This window comes from Nilaparvata lugens, chromosome 5 (assembly GCF_014356525.2).
Source record: "Nilaparvata lugens isolate BPH chromosome 5, ASM1435652v1, whole genome shotgun sequence".
In the NCBI taxonomy this organism is placed as follows: Eukaryota; Metazoa; Arthropoda; class Insecta; order Hemiptera; family Delphacidae; genus Nilaparvata; species Nilaparvata lugens.
Genome location: NC_052508.1, coordinates 1,310,500 through 1,324,892, shown reverse-complemented (window position 1 = coordinate 1,324,892; position 14,393 = coordinate 1,310,500). Strand labels below are relative to the sequence as shown.

Here is a 14,393-nt window from a genome sequence, read left to right as displayed (position 1 = left end):
ACTGAGGAGGGAGAGCGACCAGTAGCTTATGCAAGTCGCCAGCTCAACGCCGCCGAGCGCAACTACTCCACAACTGAAAGGGAGTTGTTAGCAGTTGTATGGGCTACTTGCCAGTTCCACTGTTACCTGTTAGGACGAAAATTTACACTGGTAACTGACCATGCAGCCTTACGCTGGATGCTTAGCCTGCGTGACCCCTCTTCCCGTTTAACCAGGTGGGCCCTTCGGTTGGAAGAGTTTGAATATGATGTAATACACAAACCTGGAAAGAAGCACACCAACGCAGATGCTCTGAGCCGTGCTGTTATCACCTTGCACACTCTGGAGGAACCAGAAATTCTAAGTGAACAACTGAAGGATGCCTGGTGTCAGGGGTTGGTGAAGGAGGGTCGAGGAAGTAATAGACGAGGGGTGATATGGTGGACTGCTGGGAAAAGGGATTCTACCCAATGGAAGTTTGCCACACCATCGACTCTCCGCACTCGTGTTCTGCAGCTATGTCATGATGCCCCATGGGCTGGGCACCCTGGCGTTGAGAGGACACTGCTACATGTTCAACACCGTTATTTTTGGCCAGAGCTCCAGAAAGATGTCCAGAAGCATGTTGGCGCATGCCATGAATGTGCCATGAGGAAAACGCTGAGGGCTCTGAAGGTACCATTGGTACCAGCATATGAATCAACCTATCCCTTGGAGATGGTGTCAATGGATATAGTAGGTCCACTGCCTACCACCCATAGTGGAAACCACTATTATCTCAGCTTCATCGACCATTTTACAAGGTATGCTGAAGCAGTACCTCTTCCGTACCAGACTGCGGAATCGATTGCAGCAGCTTTTGTCACTCAAATTGTTGCACGCCATGGAGTCCCAACCAGGCTTATGAGTGACCAAGGAAGAAACTTCTTGTCAGTACTCTTCACTGAGACCTGCTGTCTGCTAGGAATCCAGAAAATCAAGACCACAGCCTACCATCCAGAAGGTAATGGCCAAGTCGAGAGACTTCATCGCACCCTCAATGGGTCCATGGCCCATTATGTGAAACGTGATGGACAAGACTGGGACAGATGGCTTCCCTATGCCCTCATGGCCTACCGGTCTGTTCCTCATTCCTCCACCAGGTACTCCCCCTACTACCTTTTGCACGGACGGGATATGATACTACCAGGCACTATCCCCATTCCAGAAGAGTTGCAAGGCCACTCTGTGGAGAACCATCTGAGAATACTCAAACGCCGCCTCCAGACAGCCTACCACAATGCCGCCAAGAAGTCAACTGAGGCAGCAACCAAGCGAGCAGAGGTGGCCAACAAAGGAAGGAGAAACCGGGAGTTCAATGTTGGAGATATGGTTTACCTACATGAACCAGCGATTAAACCAGGAGATTCAAGTAAGTTCCATCGACCCTGGACAGGCCTTACCGAGTCAGCCAGCGGATGTCGCCTGTCAATTACATGTTGACTTTGACGGATGGGCGACAGGTGAATGTTCACGTAAACCGACTGAAACCCTGCCTTCGGTCAGACCAGCAGGAAGTTGAGGATGACCAATTGAAACCAAAGAAGACAACAATGATCAACATTTACCGGCAGAAAAGACAACCCTGAATGACCCTGCCAAGGAAGATCAAGAGGAACAGATATATTACTCACCCCCAGACGATGATGAAGAAGGGACAGATTTGGTGTAGAGAAGAAGAAGAAGAAGAAGAAGAAGAAGAAGAGAAGAAGAAGAGAAGAAGAAGAGAAGAAGAAGAAGAAGAAGAAGAAGAAAAGAGAAGAGAAGAAGAAGAGAAGAAGGAAGAAGAAGAAGAAGAAGAAGAAGAAGAAGAAGAAGAAGAAGAAGAAGAAGAGGAAGAAGAAGAAGAAGGAAGAAGAAGAAGAAGAAGAAGAAGAGAAAAGAAGAAGAAGAAGAAGAAGACGAAGAAGAAGAGAAGAAGAAGAGAGAAGAAGAAGAGAAGAAGAGAAGAAGAAGAAGAAGAAGAAGAAGAAGAGAAGAAGAAGAAGAAGAAGAAGAAGAAGAAGAAGAAGAAGAGAAGAAGAAGAAGAGAGAAGAAGAAGAGAGAAGAAGAAGAAGAAGAAGAAAAGAAGAAGAAGAAGAAGAAGAAGAAGAAGAAGAAGAGAAGAAGAAGAAGAAGAGAAGAAAAGAGAAGGAAGAAGAAGAAGACGAAGAAGAAGAAGAAGAAGAAGAAGAAGGAAGAAGAGAAGAAGAAGAGAAGAAGAAGAAGAAGAAGAAGAAGAAGAAGAAGAGAGAAGAAGAAGAAGAAGAAGAAGAAGACGAAGAAGAAGGAAGAAGAAGAAGAAGAAGAAGAAGAAGAAGAAGAAGAAGAAGAAGAAGAAGAAGAAGAAGAAGAAGAAGAAGAAGAAGAAGAAGAAGAAGAAGAAGAAGAAGAAGAAGAAGATGAAGAAGAAGGAGAAGAAGAAGAAGAAGAAGTGGAAGAAGCGGAAGGAGAAGAGGATGTTTTTGAGGATCTGTTCCCGCCAAGCCCTGACTCCCCTGACCGGTTAGTTGGGGACACCACCTATGAACCTGAAGGGAGGGGACAAGCATCAACTCGAATGTCTCCTTACCCCCTGAGAAGTCACACAAGGACCATGACCTAAACATCCATAGGCAGGCAGAGTGACCTCTGAACTGAGTAGGGGGTTCCTCTGCAAGCTAACGAGTGGATGGTTCATCAAAACCTCTTGAAGGAGGTCCAAGAATAATGAGTGAGAGATAGAGTAAGATAAGAATTGTAACATGAATGGAAGAGGAAAGGGGAAGTGAAGAGGATTAGCAAAGTAGCAAGGCCTTTGGGGTAGCCTGGCCAACATGGAAGAGTCTCGTCAAACAAGGAACAACGCCGAGCAGCTCACAACCTGGCATCAAGGGTGGAACAAGAGACAACCCAAGTAATCCAATGGTATTCAAGGCTACTCAACAAAACGAATTTGTTAGAAAAAACATTTAAGTATTTTGTAAATTCTTCATCTGTAGTAAACAATCTAGAATTAGTAGCTATTAAAGCATTGTTTGACTTAAAGAATATCCTTCGAGCCATTGAGGATATTGCTCAAGGGAAATTTACTGTGAGCCTGATCTCTCCTCTCGAATTGAGCAATTTATTAGAATGTGTGCAAAGTGAGCTCCCCAAGATCTGAATTCCATTGCTGATACCAGTCCGTCAAGTGTGTACGCGTTCTACCATGTTGCAGAAGTTAGTGTGTTGGCCATCGGTGGTCTGATCAAGATCCTAATAGACTTGCCCTTGTCAACTACTGGCCGGCGGTTTGAACTTTTCCGGGGATTGTCAGTCCCCATCATGTCGGGTAGTTCCAGTTTAGCCGTGAAGTACGTGCTGCAGCCTGACCACCTCCTGATCAGCCAAGACCGTGAGCATTATGCGGTCCTTTTGGGGGATGAGGTGACCCTGTGCCGCAAGGGCATCATCACCATATGCCCCATCACCAGGCCAGTATTCCGGAGGCATGAACCATCGTGCCTGAGCGCCCTGTTTCTGGGAGATGCTGGGGCTGCCGAGAGCCTTTGCCCCAAGACTGCAGTTATCAACCGACCTGCCGACACCTGGTACTTGGACCAGCCGAACACCCGCTGGATCTACAGCCTGAAGTAGGGCCGGCAGCTGGTGTCCCGCTGTCAACAAGGCAATACCTTCGCTGTTACCCAGATGAACATCCAGGGCAGTGGAGAGCTAAGAGTGGCATCAGGGTGCACCGTGTCCACTGACACCTATCAGCTGTACCCGAACACCAAATCCAGTGGGCAGACAGAACTGATGAAGAGAGTGGTGGAGATCCCAATCCCACCACTGCTTGTTTTGGAGGCAGGGGAGGCGCAACCGACCGTTCAAGACATCCAGGAGGCCATGACGCAGACACGTGAGGAGGGCCATTACTGGCCAAGTCCATCTGGCAACGCACAGACAACCCTTGACCATCTACAACAGGCTCTGACACAACTATCAGAGCAGAAACAGCAGACTTGGACCATGGGGTCTCTGGCGGTGGCGGCCCTAGTGATCCTGGGGATCACCATGCTTGGGGCTGTTCTGGGGCGGTTCTTGTGGCAGAGGAGTCAACAGCAGAGCAACCCCGAGCCTGAATTGGGCAATCCTGGGCCTGAGGGGGTCGCTCCACCAACCAGCTTTGCAGACCATCCCAGGGGTACCACCACTGACTGATATCGCAGAACATCAAAGTGTCATCAAGTGAACATCAAGTGCTCAGTGCAAGTGAGAGGAGCCAGTAATCCAGAGTCACCACCTTCCTTTAAGGAGGGGGTAGTGTAAATGTGTGAGTACAATTAAAGTGTATTTGTGTTAGTGTACGGAAGCGCAGAGCGGCGCAACCTCCTCTCTCACTCTTTCTCTCTCACTACCTCTTCCGTCGCAGTCACTGTCAGTTGGTGCTAGGTTACATCTATTGTTTTGATGGAGGAGCGCATCCTGACAGTGACCGGCAACTCTGTTGCAATACATTTTGATCAGCTAATTGAAATTACGATCTGAATAAATCAATCAGACATAGTGCAGTGCCAGCCATGACTAGTTCTATCTGGAGCCGTCTAACTCTTATAGCTTACTTTGGTGAGTAATTGCTCAATTCAAGAAAAATTCACTCATACTACCCCTATTCAAAATTCACAGATCTATTCATATTATCTCTTTCAAAGTCTATTTTCATGGTTTGTTCGAAATTACTGAGAGAGAGAAAGAGAGGAGAGAGAAATGGCAATTTTACATTTGATTTCTATAGAGGTTTAAGAAATGTTTGAACAAAGGATGGTGAGCATCGTCTTCTTTAGTTGATTATTCTTGAAATGATTATTAATGAAATGATTATTACTTGATTTATGTTTGATTACGGCTTTGCTTAGAGTTTAATGTTAATGATTGATGCTCTGATTAAGTAGATGACTGCTTAAGGAATTTGTTTAGTAGTTGATTTAAGTTTGGAATAAATTTGATTAATTATTGAAATAATTTTTGGTTATTGATAAGATTAAATTTTGGTATAATTTTGATTTATTATTGGAATAATGTTCAGTTATTAAGGAGATTGAATTTTGACAACTGTTTGGTATGATAAATTTGATTAATTATTGAAATAATTTTTAGTTATCGATAGGATTAAATTTTGATTCATGTTTGGAATAATTTTGATTGATGCTCGGTTTAATGATGATTAATGTTTAGTTTAGGGAATGATAATTGTATTTGATGTTCTGATTCTGAATTTGATTGCTTAAGGGATTTGATTTGTGATTGATTAATGTTTTGTTTGGTTCACTGATAACGATTGATGATATGATTAAGAATTGGGTTTACCTTATTGAGAATCAAGGAAGTTGAATATTGTTATGTTAATGAAATTCCATTTGATGGAGCGCGTCCAGAATTGATTGGAAGGGGAAGACTGAGGATAACAGTCCTGTTAGGTTTATTGTTAATTTTCATGGTTTCGTTGTTTAAAAATATATTTGTTGAGTCAAAATACTGTTGTTTTATCGATATGAAAGTGATTTTATTATTTTGATCATTTACCGCTAGTAGTGTGATAATGGGGGTTCTAGGACCAGAGCTAGTAGTGTAATAATGGGGGTTCTAGGACCAGAAGTTGATTGTTAATTTGTATGGTTAGAGTTTGTCATTTTCGAGACTTTTGATTATTGTTATACTGGAATTATATATTAACTTATTTTATTAAGAATTAGAACTTATTCTGATGACTAATTTCAAGTGAACTTTTGTTAGAGGAGGTACCTAGTGAGGTCCTGAATAGTAACTATAGAGTAAATATGAAAAGCAATTAGAATAAAGATTTTGATTTGAATTTGAATTATGATGATTACTGTAACGGATATCGAATAGATGTCAGTAGTGTTGCTAATAATTGGAACTTTTACGTTTATGATGGTTAATAAAATTTTATCTTTTTACCTGCATTTGTATAATTTTCATTGATTTGGTAGTTGTAAGACCTTGATTGTAAGGGTAGCCTTGAAGGGTTCTGCGACGGTTACACTAGCATGTTTGAAGAATATTTGTGCAAAGTTTCAAGTCTGTAGGACAATTAGTTTGAGCAGTAGTGTGATTTTACATAAAAATTTTCGAAAAATGCCATCTCCTGGACCCCCCTGTGCTTATGATCAGAATTTTTCTGCATAGATCTAATTTTTTTTCGTAGCTGAACAAAAAAGTTCCTCATGACTTTGCTGTGCAATGAGCGGTTAAAAAGTACAAAATTTTGGGGGGGCCCCAGCTCCCTCAGGGGGGCAAATTTCTGAAAATCCTTTCTTAGTGGATGTTTTCAGGCTACCATGAACAATAGTGCAAAATTTCAAGTTTTTAGTCTCAGTGTTTTGGGCTGTGGTGTGATTTCAGTCTGTCAGGGCTTAGCCTTTTATAAGTATAGAGAAGAAGAAGAAGATAGGGTTGGATAGCATCCTCCGCACTTCGCACTCCGGCTGGGAGGCGGGCTTTGCCTGCCCTATCGCCACTTATGACTGTTTAGGGTTGGATAGCAGCCTCCGCGCTTTGCGCTCCGGCTGGGAGGCGGGCTTTGCCTGCCCAATTGCCTTTTATGACTGTTTAGGGTTGGATAGCAGCGTCTGCGCTTCGCGCTCCGGCTGGGAGGCGGGCTTTACCTGCCCAATCGCCTTTAATGACTGTATAGGGTTGGATAGCAGCCTCCGCGCTTCGCGCTCTGGCTGGGGGGCGGGCTTTGCCTGCCCAATCGCCTTTTATGACTGTTTATAATAATGATAATAATAATGAATTTTTATTTCCATCATCAATATACAAACAAGCAATCAAGCAATAATAAACATAAAATACTTTTCCTACTATAGTTTGGCATTAATAATATGTGGAAATATTCAACCATGCAAGTGATAAAATCACGTCCGCATGATGGAGTACAGTTGAGAGCAATGCAGTTAGACAAGGAACAAGCTGGGTGTCATCTGCAAATGATATGATGTTACAATTTCTTATTTTTAATTTAAGTAGATCATTTATGTAAATTTGAAACAGTATAGGAGACAGAACTGTTTCCTGTGGAAGACCATACTTGGAGAGCTTCTTAATACTAGTTTTATCATTAATCGTGAGTATTTGAAACCTATCAGACAGGTAGGAATGGAATAATCTTAGCGGTAACCCCCTAATTTCTAGATGTTCCATTTTTTTCAAGAGCCTGGACTGAGAGATAGTATCAAAGGCTTTGGCCAGGTCTAGAAAAGTTGATAGCATTTTATTTTTGTTATTGAAGTTATCTGTTACCAATTCCAAAAGTTTAGATATAGCATCTTCTGTTGATTTTCCAGCTTGAAAACCATACTGATTGACATTAATAATTTTGAATTTGTCCAAATAACTCACTAATCTATTTTTTAATAATTTTTCTACAACTTTCGCTAGATTATTGGGTAAACTAATTGGTCGGTAATTGGTAGGACTAGTTGGATCACCTGATTTATGAATAGGAACGATTTTAGCTACTTTGAATTGTTTTGGAAAATAGCCAATTTAAAAGAATTTTTTTTTTAAAGGTTCAGTGATAAATGGAGAAATTTTTTTGAGACAAGTAGAAGTTAGGGTGTCCATACCGGGAGAAGAACTAGCTTTTAAGGAATTTAGGGTGTGGAGTATTTCATTTTCATCTGTATTGGATAGAAAGAAGGAATTATATGAAGGAACTGTAGAGTCAATATGGGTATGTTGTCTGTCGCTCACAGGGCTATTATTTATCAATTCATCTGCATACAATTGTCCTATATGAGCGAAATGATGGTTCAGAATTTCAGAATCTATGTTAGGCATACCTGTTTCACGTTTGGTATTCAATAACTCATTTATGCATTCCCATGTTTTTTTTAGAATTTCCTCTACACTGATTTAATTTGTTATTGTAGTAGTCATACTTGCATTGCTCAATCATGTTATTTAAAGTGTTTCTATAATTGATATATTGGGTTTTGAGAATTATATTGAAAGGTTGTTTTTTTTAGTAATTGATGCATGTGGTCACGATTTCTTATGGAAGTAATAAGACCAGTTGTAATTCAGGGTTTAAGAGGTTTCATTTTGTGTGATAAAGTTTTGATGTAAGTAACTTCCTTTATTTCAGTTGTTAGTTTATTAACAAAGAGATCCACGGCATCATCAACATCCGAATCAATTAGGGAATCTACATCAGACCAGTTGTAATTATTCAAATTTGTAGCTAATTCTCTGAAATTTATCAATTCTTCATAATTCCTCATTGTCAATTGTGGTTTCTTTACAGTCTCTTCTATACCCAAACTCAAACAGATTATAAAATGATCATTTATACTTGTTTTAATTATTGCGCCAATAGAATTATTAATATAATTTGAAGAATCTCTGTAGAAAATATGATCTAAGCAAGATTGTGAGCCATTAACTACTCGTGTAGGTTTATTTGTGTATGATTTAAAGCCATTAGATGAAAGTAAGTTGAAGTATTTTATTAACAACGTTTGAGTTACGGTTTAAATCTATGTTTAAATCACCAGTTATAATTATGTTTTGTTTTTTAATCCCATTCAGGTAATCAATACATTCATTTAAACTTTTGATAAACATATTTAAATCCGAAGAAGGTGATCTGTAAATAGCTACTATGGTTAATTCAATATTATAATTCAGTAAGGACATATCGAGTATTAAAGAGTTAGCTTCAAGTATTTCAAAGTTTATAAGATTGATTTTATGCATATTCCTACTAAAGACACAGATACCGTCACATTTATTAAGTTTGCCAGGTGCGCTATGAACAGAATAATCATTAAGATTGTAATTAAAGTTGTTTTCATCACTCCAGGTCTCACTAAGGACGATAATGTCAAATTCAGTTTTACAATTTTGTATAATATAAGAAAATTCATCAAAATTCTTATTCATGCTTCTGATGTTCATATGACAAATATTGAAAAGATTTATATTTAATTCATCGATGTAGTTATGAGGATTAAAATCGAAAACATTATCAATCTCATGAGTTTCGTAAGACTCCTGTAATAATTCATTATCAAAATTGTTTACCAATACCATAGATAAAAAGTACGAAGGAAAAGAGGTCAGAGAGATTAGTTTAGACAGAGAGAAAATAGTAGATAAAGATAGAAACTAGAAGTGTTCATAAAAAGTGAGAAGAGTGAAGTTTATGAAAGAAATACAGCGTTCAGTTATCTCGTTAACACATATCGTCACATTTTCAGCAATTCACTTGAAACCTCTGTTGGAGACAGTTACTTGAAAACTATGTTTATCCTATTCGAATGGTTTAAGGTAATCTTCACTCGAAATTCGTTTCACTGGAGAGTCTTGCTGTTTTCGAATTGGAATCTTCGTGTCTTCAACCCATACGTATGCCAATCTATTGTTCTTTTTCAGATCTTTAGCTTTATTTAATAGAAATTTATTGTAAGCAGTGAGATGATCATCTAGGAAGATGTTACTAAGTGGGAGATTGCAGTTCAGGTCGCTAGTTTTCAGGTGTCCTTTTGCCTTTGCCGCACTTTTCCAAATGATTTTAGCCGATCTGGAATTAAAGCGCACTATTACATTTGTTTTGTTTTTAGCTGAGGGAACGCTATGAGCAATCGAAATATGGTCCCTTATGAATGGAGTGTCAATTGCTTTGGCAACGGATTCAAGCAAAAAGTACACGTTTTCGTTTTTCGTTTCTCCAAATCTCCAATCTCCAAATTGTCCTTGCGAGAGTGTTGTTGGGTTTCTTTAATTTCTCTGCAAAGTTTGATATTTTCAATTTCTAGTTTATCAAACCTATCTTTAATTGATTTGTTTTCCTCGTGCATAGATTTCAACGAACCTTCTAAGCTTTCAACTGTCGACTTTAGAGTTGCAATAATAACAGATAGTTCATCAAATTTATCATTGATTACCCGGGTGACAATGTCTTTGATAGTGTCCGTCAAAGTGGAATCGGTGTAGATGCTGTCAGTACCTGGAGAATTTTCCTTACATGAATCGCACTTCCAAGTAGCTTTCCGTGCACCCAGTTTTTTCCCCGTTTTTCCCTAGCTTTCCCTGTCACCCACATTCAAAGAAGATTTCCAATCAGTGAAACATTCTATAGAATTCATGAGTTCGATTCTTTCAAAAACGATCTACTAAGACATAAGGAAGAAGTTAATAAATTAAATAAGGAAGTCATGACACTTAAACAAGAAAATGAAAAATTGAAAAGCGAAGTGGCGGAAATGCAGGGATATACGCGCAAAGACATTGTTGTTGTAACGGGTATTCCAGAAACAAAAAGTGAATCGGTGTTTGAACTTTTCAATAAACTTTCTTCTGTTATTAAAAGTCCTGTTGTTTCGAATGGTCTGAGTACTGCACATAGACTACCATCTCGGGGAAAAGAGCAAATCAAGCCGATTGTCTTCAAATTCGTTCGAAGACAAGACAAAGGAGACTGGCTGGCCGATCTCAAACAAGCTGCTAGTGAAGATAATGGAGGTGCGGGGATTTCTACGAAGACGCTGTGTCGGTCTCTTGCTGAAGGTCGTGTGTGCGCTTATCAGCATCTCACCCCCACCACAATGGAACTGTTCAGAGAAACGAAAAAACTTGCTACCCAGAAAGGATATCAGTTTGTTTGGATAAGAGATGGTAAGATTCTTGTAAGAAAGGAGGAAGGTGAGAAGCCTATACAAGTGAAAAATGAGATGGACCTCAAGAAAATCTAGGTTTAAAACAAAAACGGGTTTTTTCTATTCAGCTCATATTTCTATTTAATTTTCAATGGAAATTTGCGATTTAGTAGAGGATCTTGATCTTATAGACAGATGTGAAACAATTAATTTAAAAAATTTAAACGAGATAGCAACGTTTTTTCATTCAATATCGTTAAAAGTTTTTCATTTGAACATAAAAAGTATTAATAAGAACTTCGATGAATTGTGTTTATTTTTATCTAGTGTTGATGCGCAATATGATTTAATGGTTCTCACTGAGACGTGGCTATCACAAGATTCTGGTTTCGAGTTGAACAATTATAATAAGGTTGTGAAACCAACAAAATTCAATAAATCTGATGGAATAGTAATTTATGTTAAACATGGAATAAAATTAGATATTCTGGATATAAATATTGGTAATACTAATTCTTTAAATTTTAAAATAACATATGGAGACGTAGAGTTTTGCTGTACAGCATTGTATAGATCACCTAATGATACCGATGCTTTGGCTTTTTTAGATGATTTGGAGATATTCCTTAGTCAAACAACTTGTTATGAAAACAAAATCTTCATTGGAGATACAAATATTGATATTATGGGTAATGATCTAACCCAAATAGGTCATAAATACTTGAATATGCTTTTGGAATATGGTTATACTAATTATTTACACGGTTGCACTAGACATTAATTATATCGTGAATCATGTATTGATCATCTGTTTCTCAAATCTAAGATATGTACATTGAACCCAGCTATATACAATTGTTCTATAACAGATCATGAAGCTATTATGGGGCGAATTCAGTTTATAAAAAATAGTAGTTTAGAGCCTAATAAGAAGCCTGTACAGTATGATGCATTATTTTTTGACGACCTCCTGTTAAAATTAAAATTAAAGAAGTGTCATGGGATGGAGTCTATTATGAAAAGGATGCTAAAGTAGCTTTTAGCAGATTCTATGATAAAATAGTAGATGTTTTTAATTCGTGTTCATCTTCGAAGCAGAAAAGTAGTAATAGAAAGAAATGATTGAAACCTTGGATAACTAAAGGGTTATTGAAATGTATCAGGAAAAGGAATAATATGTCACTTAAAATAAGGGAGCAGCCGTTTAACACGATTAATGTTCGTTATTATAAGAAATACAACACTATTTTGAAGGCACTGATACGTTCTGCAAAGGAGATTTTCTTTAGAAATGAGTTTGTAAATTGCGGTAAGGACTTGAAAAAGGTGTGGAAAACTATAAATGACGCTACTGACTCCAAATCTCGAGACCAGAATGTTATTCAAGAAATTAATATACCTGATGGTAGAGTAGTAAAATCCACTGGAAGTGAACAAATGGCTGAAGAGTTTAATAATTTTTCCATTGATGTTGGACAGAAAATTTGGAATAGGGTCAAAGAGACAGGTTCAAATTCAAATCATATCCAGTATAAGGTCGATAGATCATTTTGTAGGTCGTTTTTCTTTTATCCAGCCTGTGAGGTGAGAAATAACATATTGGGGCTTAAAAAAGGTACTGCTCCGGGAATAGATGGAATCTATTCAAAATGTCTGATAGAAAATTCTTCAGCAATATGTGACCCGTTGAAGCATATTATAAATCTTTGCTTCCAACAGGGGTATTTTCCAGATGAAATGAAAATAGCTACAGTTATTCCTCTCTATAAGGGTGGTAGTAGGACTGAACTTGGTAACTATCGTCCTATCTCCCTACTCTCAAGTATATCCAAAGTAATTGAAAAGTGTGTAAAGTCGAGGCTGGTATCCTATTTGGAAAAACACAACATTTTGTTCAGTAATCAATATGGATTTCGAAAAGGTATGAGTACATCCGATGCAATTTTTAGAGTAACAAGAGAAATTTTGAGCAAATTAGATAATGGGGACAAATGCTTAGGAATATTTCTGGATTTACAAAAAGCATTTGACACAGTTGACCATAGAATTCTAATGGATAAAATGGAAGCAATAGGAATAAGAGGTATCGCATTGTCATTCTTTGAGTCATATTTAAATTGTAGAAGAAAAAAAGTTAGGCTTGATAAAAAGACAAGTGGACTATTAAATGTGAATATTGGAGTTCCACAAGGAACAGTGCTTGGGCCAGTTTTGTTCTTAATATACATAAATGATTTATTAAATATAAATCTAGGGAATTGCTCCTTGTACTCTTTTGCGGATGACACAGTTGCTATAGTTTGGGGGGAAACTTGGCCAATCACCTTCCAGAGAGCTAATAAATGCTTTGATGTTATCAAGTCCTGGTTAAAGAATAGTCTCCTACATTTGAATATTCAAAAAACTAGATTTCTTCCCTTTTCATTGTCGTCCTCTGGATTGCCTCCCAATAATACTGACTGTAAACTAGTATCACATAATATAAATTGTGACAGTCCATACTACAGCTGTGGATGTCCTACATTAGAGAAAGAAAATGAAATAAAATACTTAGGTGTAGTATTGGATGTACATTTACGGTGGAGCTCGCACATTTCATACATCTGTTCAAAACTTAGAAAATTAATTTATAAATTCGTTCAATTAAGGAATGTCCTTCCTATCTATCAATTGAGAATGGTATTTTTGGCACTGATACAGTCAATTATCTGCTATGGTATTGTATCCTGGGGAAGTTGTGGGAGTTCAATTTTGCAACCTCTCATAATTCTTTATAAAAGAATAATAAAAATATGTTTAAAGAGACCCATAAGATATCCAACCGAAGTATTGTATAGAGAATTTGGCGTTTTTAGTGTTGATACCCTATTTGAAATAAATCTTTTGAAGTTTGTGTATTTAAGACGTTCAGAGTTTCCAGTTATGGATGAACATGTATATTCCACTCGTCGAAATCTTGCTAATAAATTAAAAGAACCCTTTACAAGAAGTAGAGTGGCCTCCTTACATTCTTTTGCTAAGGGACCACGACTTTTCAATAAACTGAAATCAATATATCAGATGCACCCAGTTACAATTTGTTTAAGAATAGACTTAATCGCTTCTATGAATAAAAACGTTTAATAGAGGTGTAATATTATTTACATTTCTTTGCTGTCTTCATTCAAATGTAATGTATTGTTAAAGATTCATAATCCCATCTTGTGAAAAGCACACTGATTATTGTATAAAATTCACTTTATTGTTTGATACCTCAAAATTGTTATTGTATTATAATTAAGTTGACTCAACTAGAGAGCGAGACATCCCTCAAAACAGGTTTAGCCTAAAGAGGGATGCACTGTGTTTTTTTCTGTTACATGCTTAATATTATTATCTATGTTCAATTATTATGCTTAAGGTATGTATTTGTATTACCAATTGTAATGTTCAACCATTATGTTTAATGTATGTATTTGTATTACGAATTATTGTAAAAATGCAGTGAAATAAACGAATTATTATAGTTTTCTGAAGTTATCTACCGTACGAACTTTGGTGCATGTTGGATGATAGAAATTCCTACACTCACAGCATTCTAGAACATCTTTCGTATTGTTGGAAGTAGCCTCACACTTGGAACACTTATCAGTCATGGCAATCACGAAATTGTAATTCATATTCAGGAGTAATACAAAATAATAGGAGACGATCGTGTATGAGACGGCACGCTTAACAGACGATGACAGTTATCATGAAGATAAGGCCGC

At 37.8% G+C, this 14,393-nt stretch overlaps 1 protein-coding gene across 4 annotated transcripts in view; it reads right to left on the bottom strand.

Annotated features, from left to right (window-relative positions):
* The window catches only part of LOC120351690, a 53,153-nt gene extending 38,760 nt beyond the window's left edge, over positions 1 to 14,393 (bottom strand). For 2 of the 4 annotated variants that reach the window (XM_039429660.1, XM_039429659.1), the window contains exon 1: positions 14,216 to 14,393. In XM_039429660.1, the coding sequence (XP_039285594.1) occupies positions 14,216 to 14,220 (5 nt within the window). In that variant the 5' untranslated portion in view covers positions 14,221 to 14,393. Of the gene's footprint in view, positions 1 to 14,168 lie in introns of all 4 variants that reach the window. The other 2 variants (XM_039429662.1, XM_039429661.1) reach the window with 2 other exon arrangements.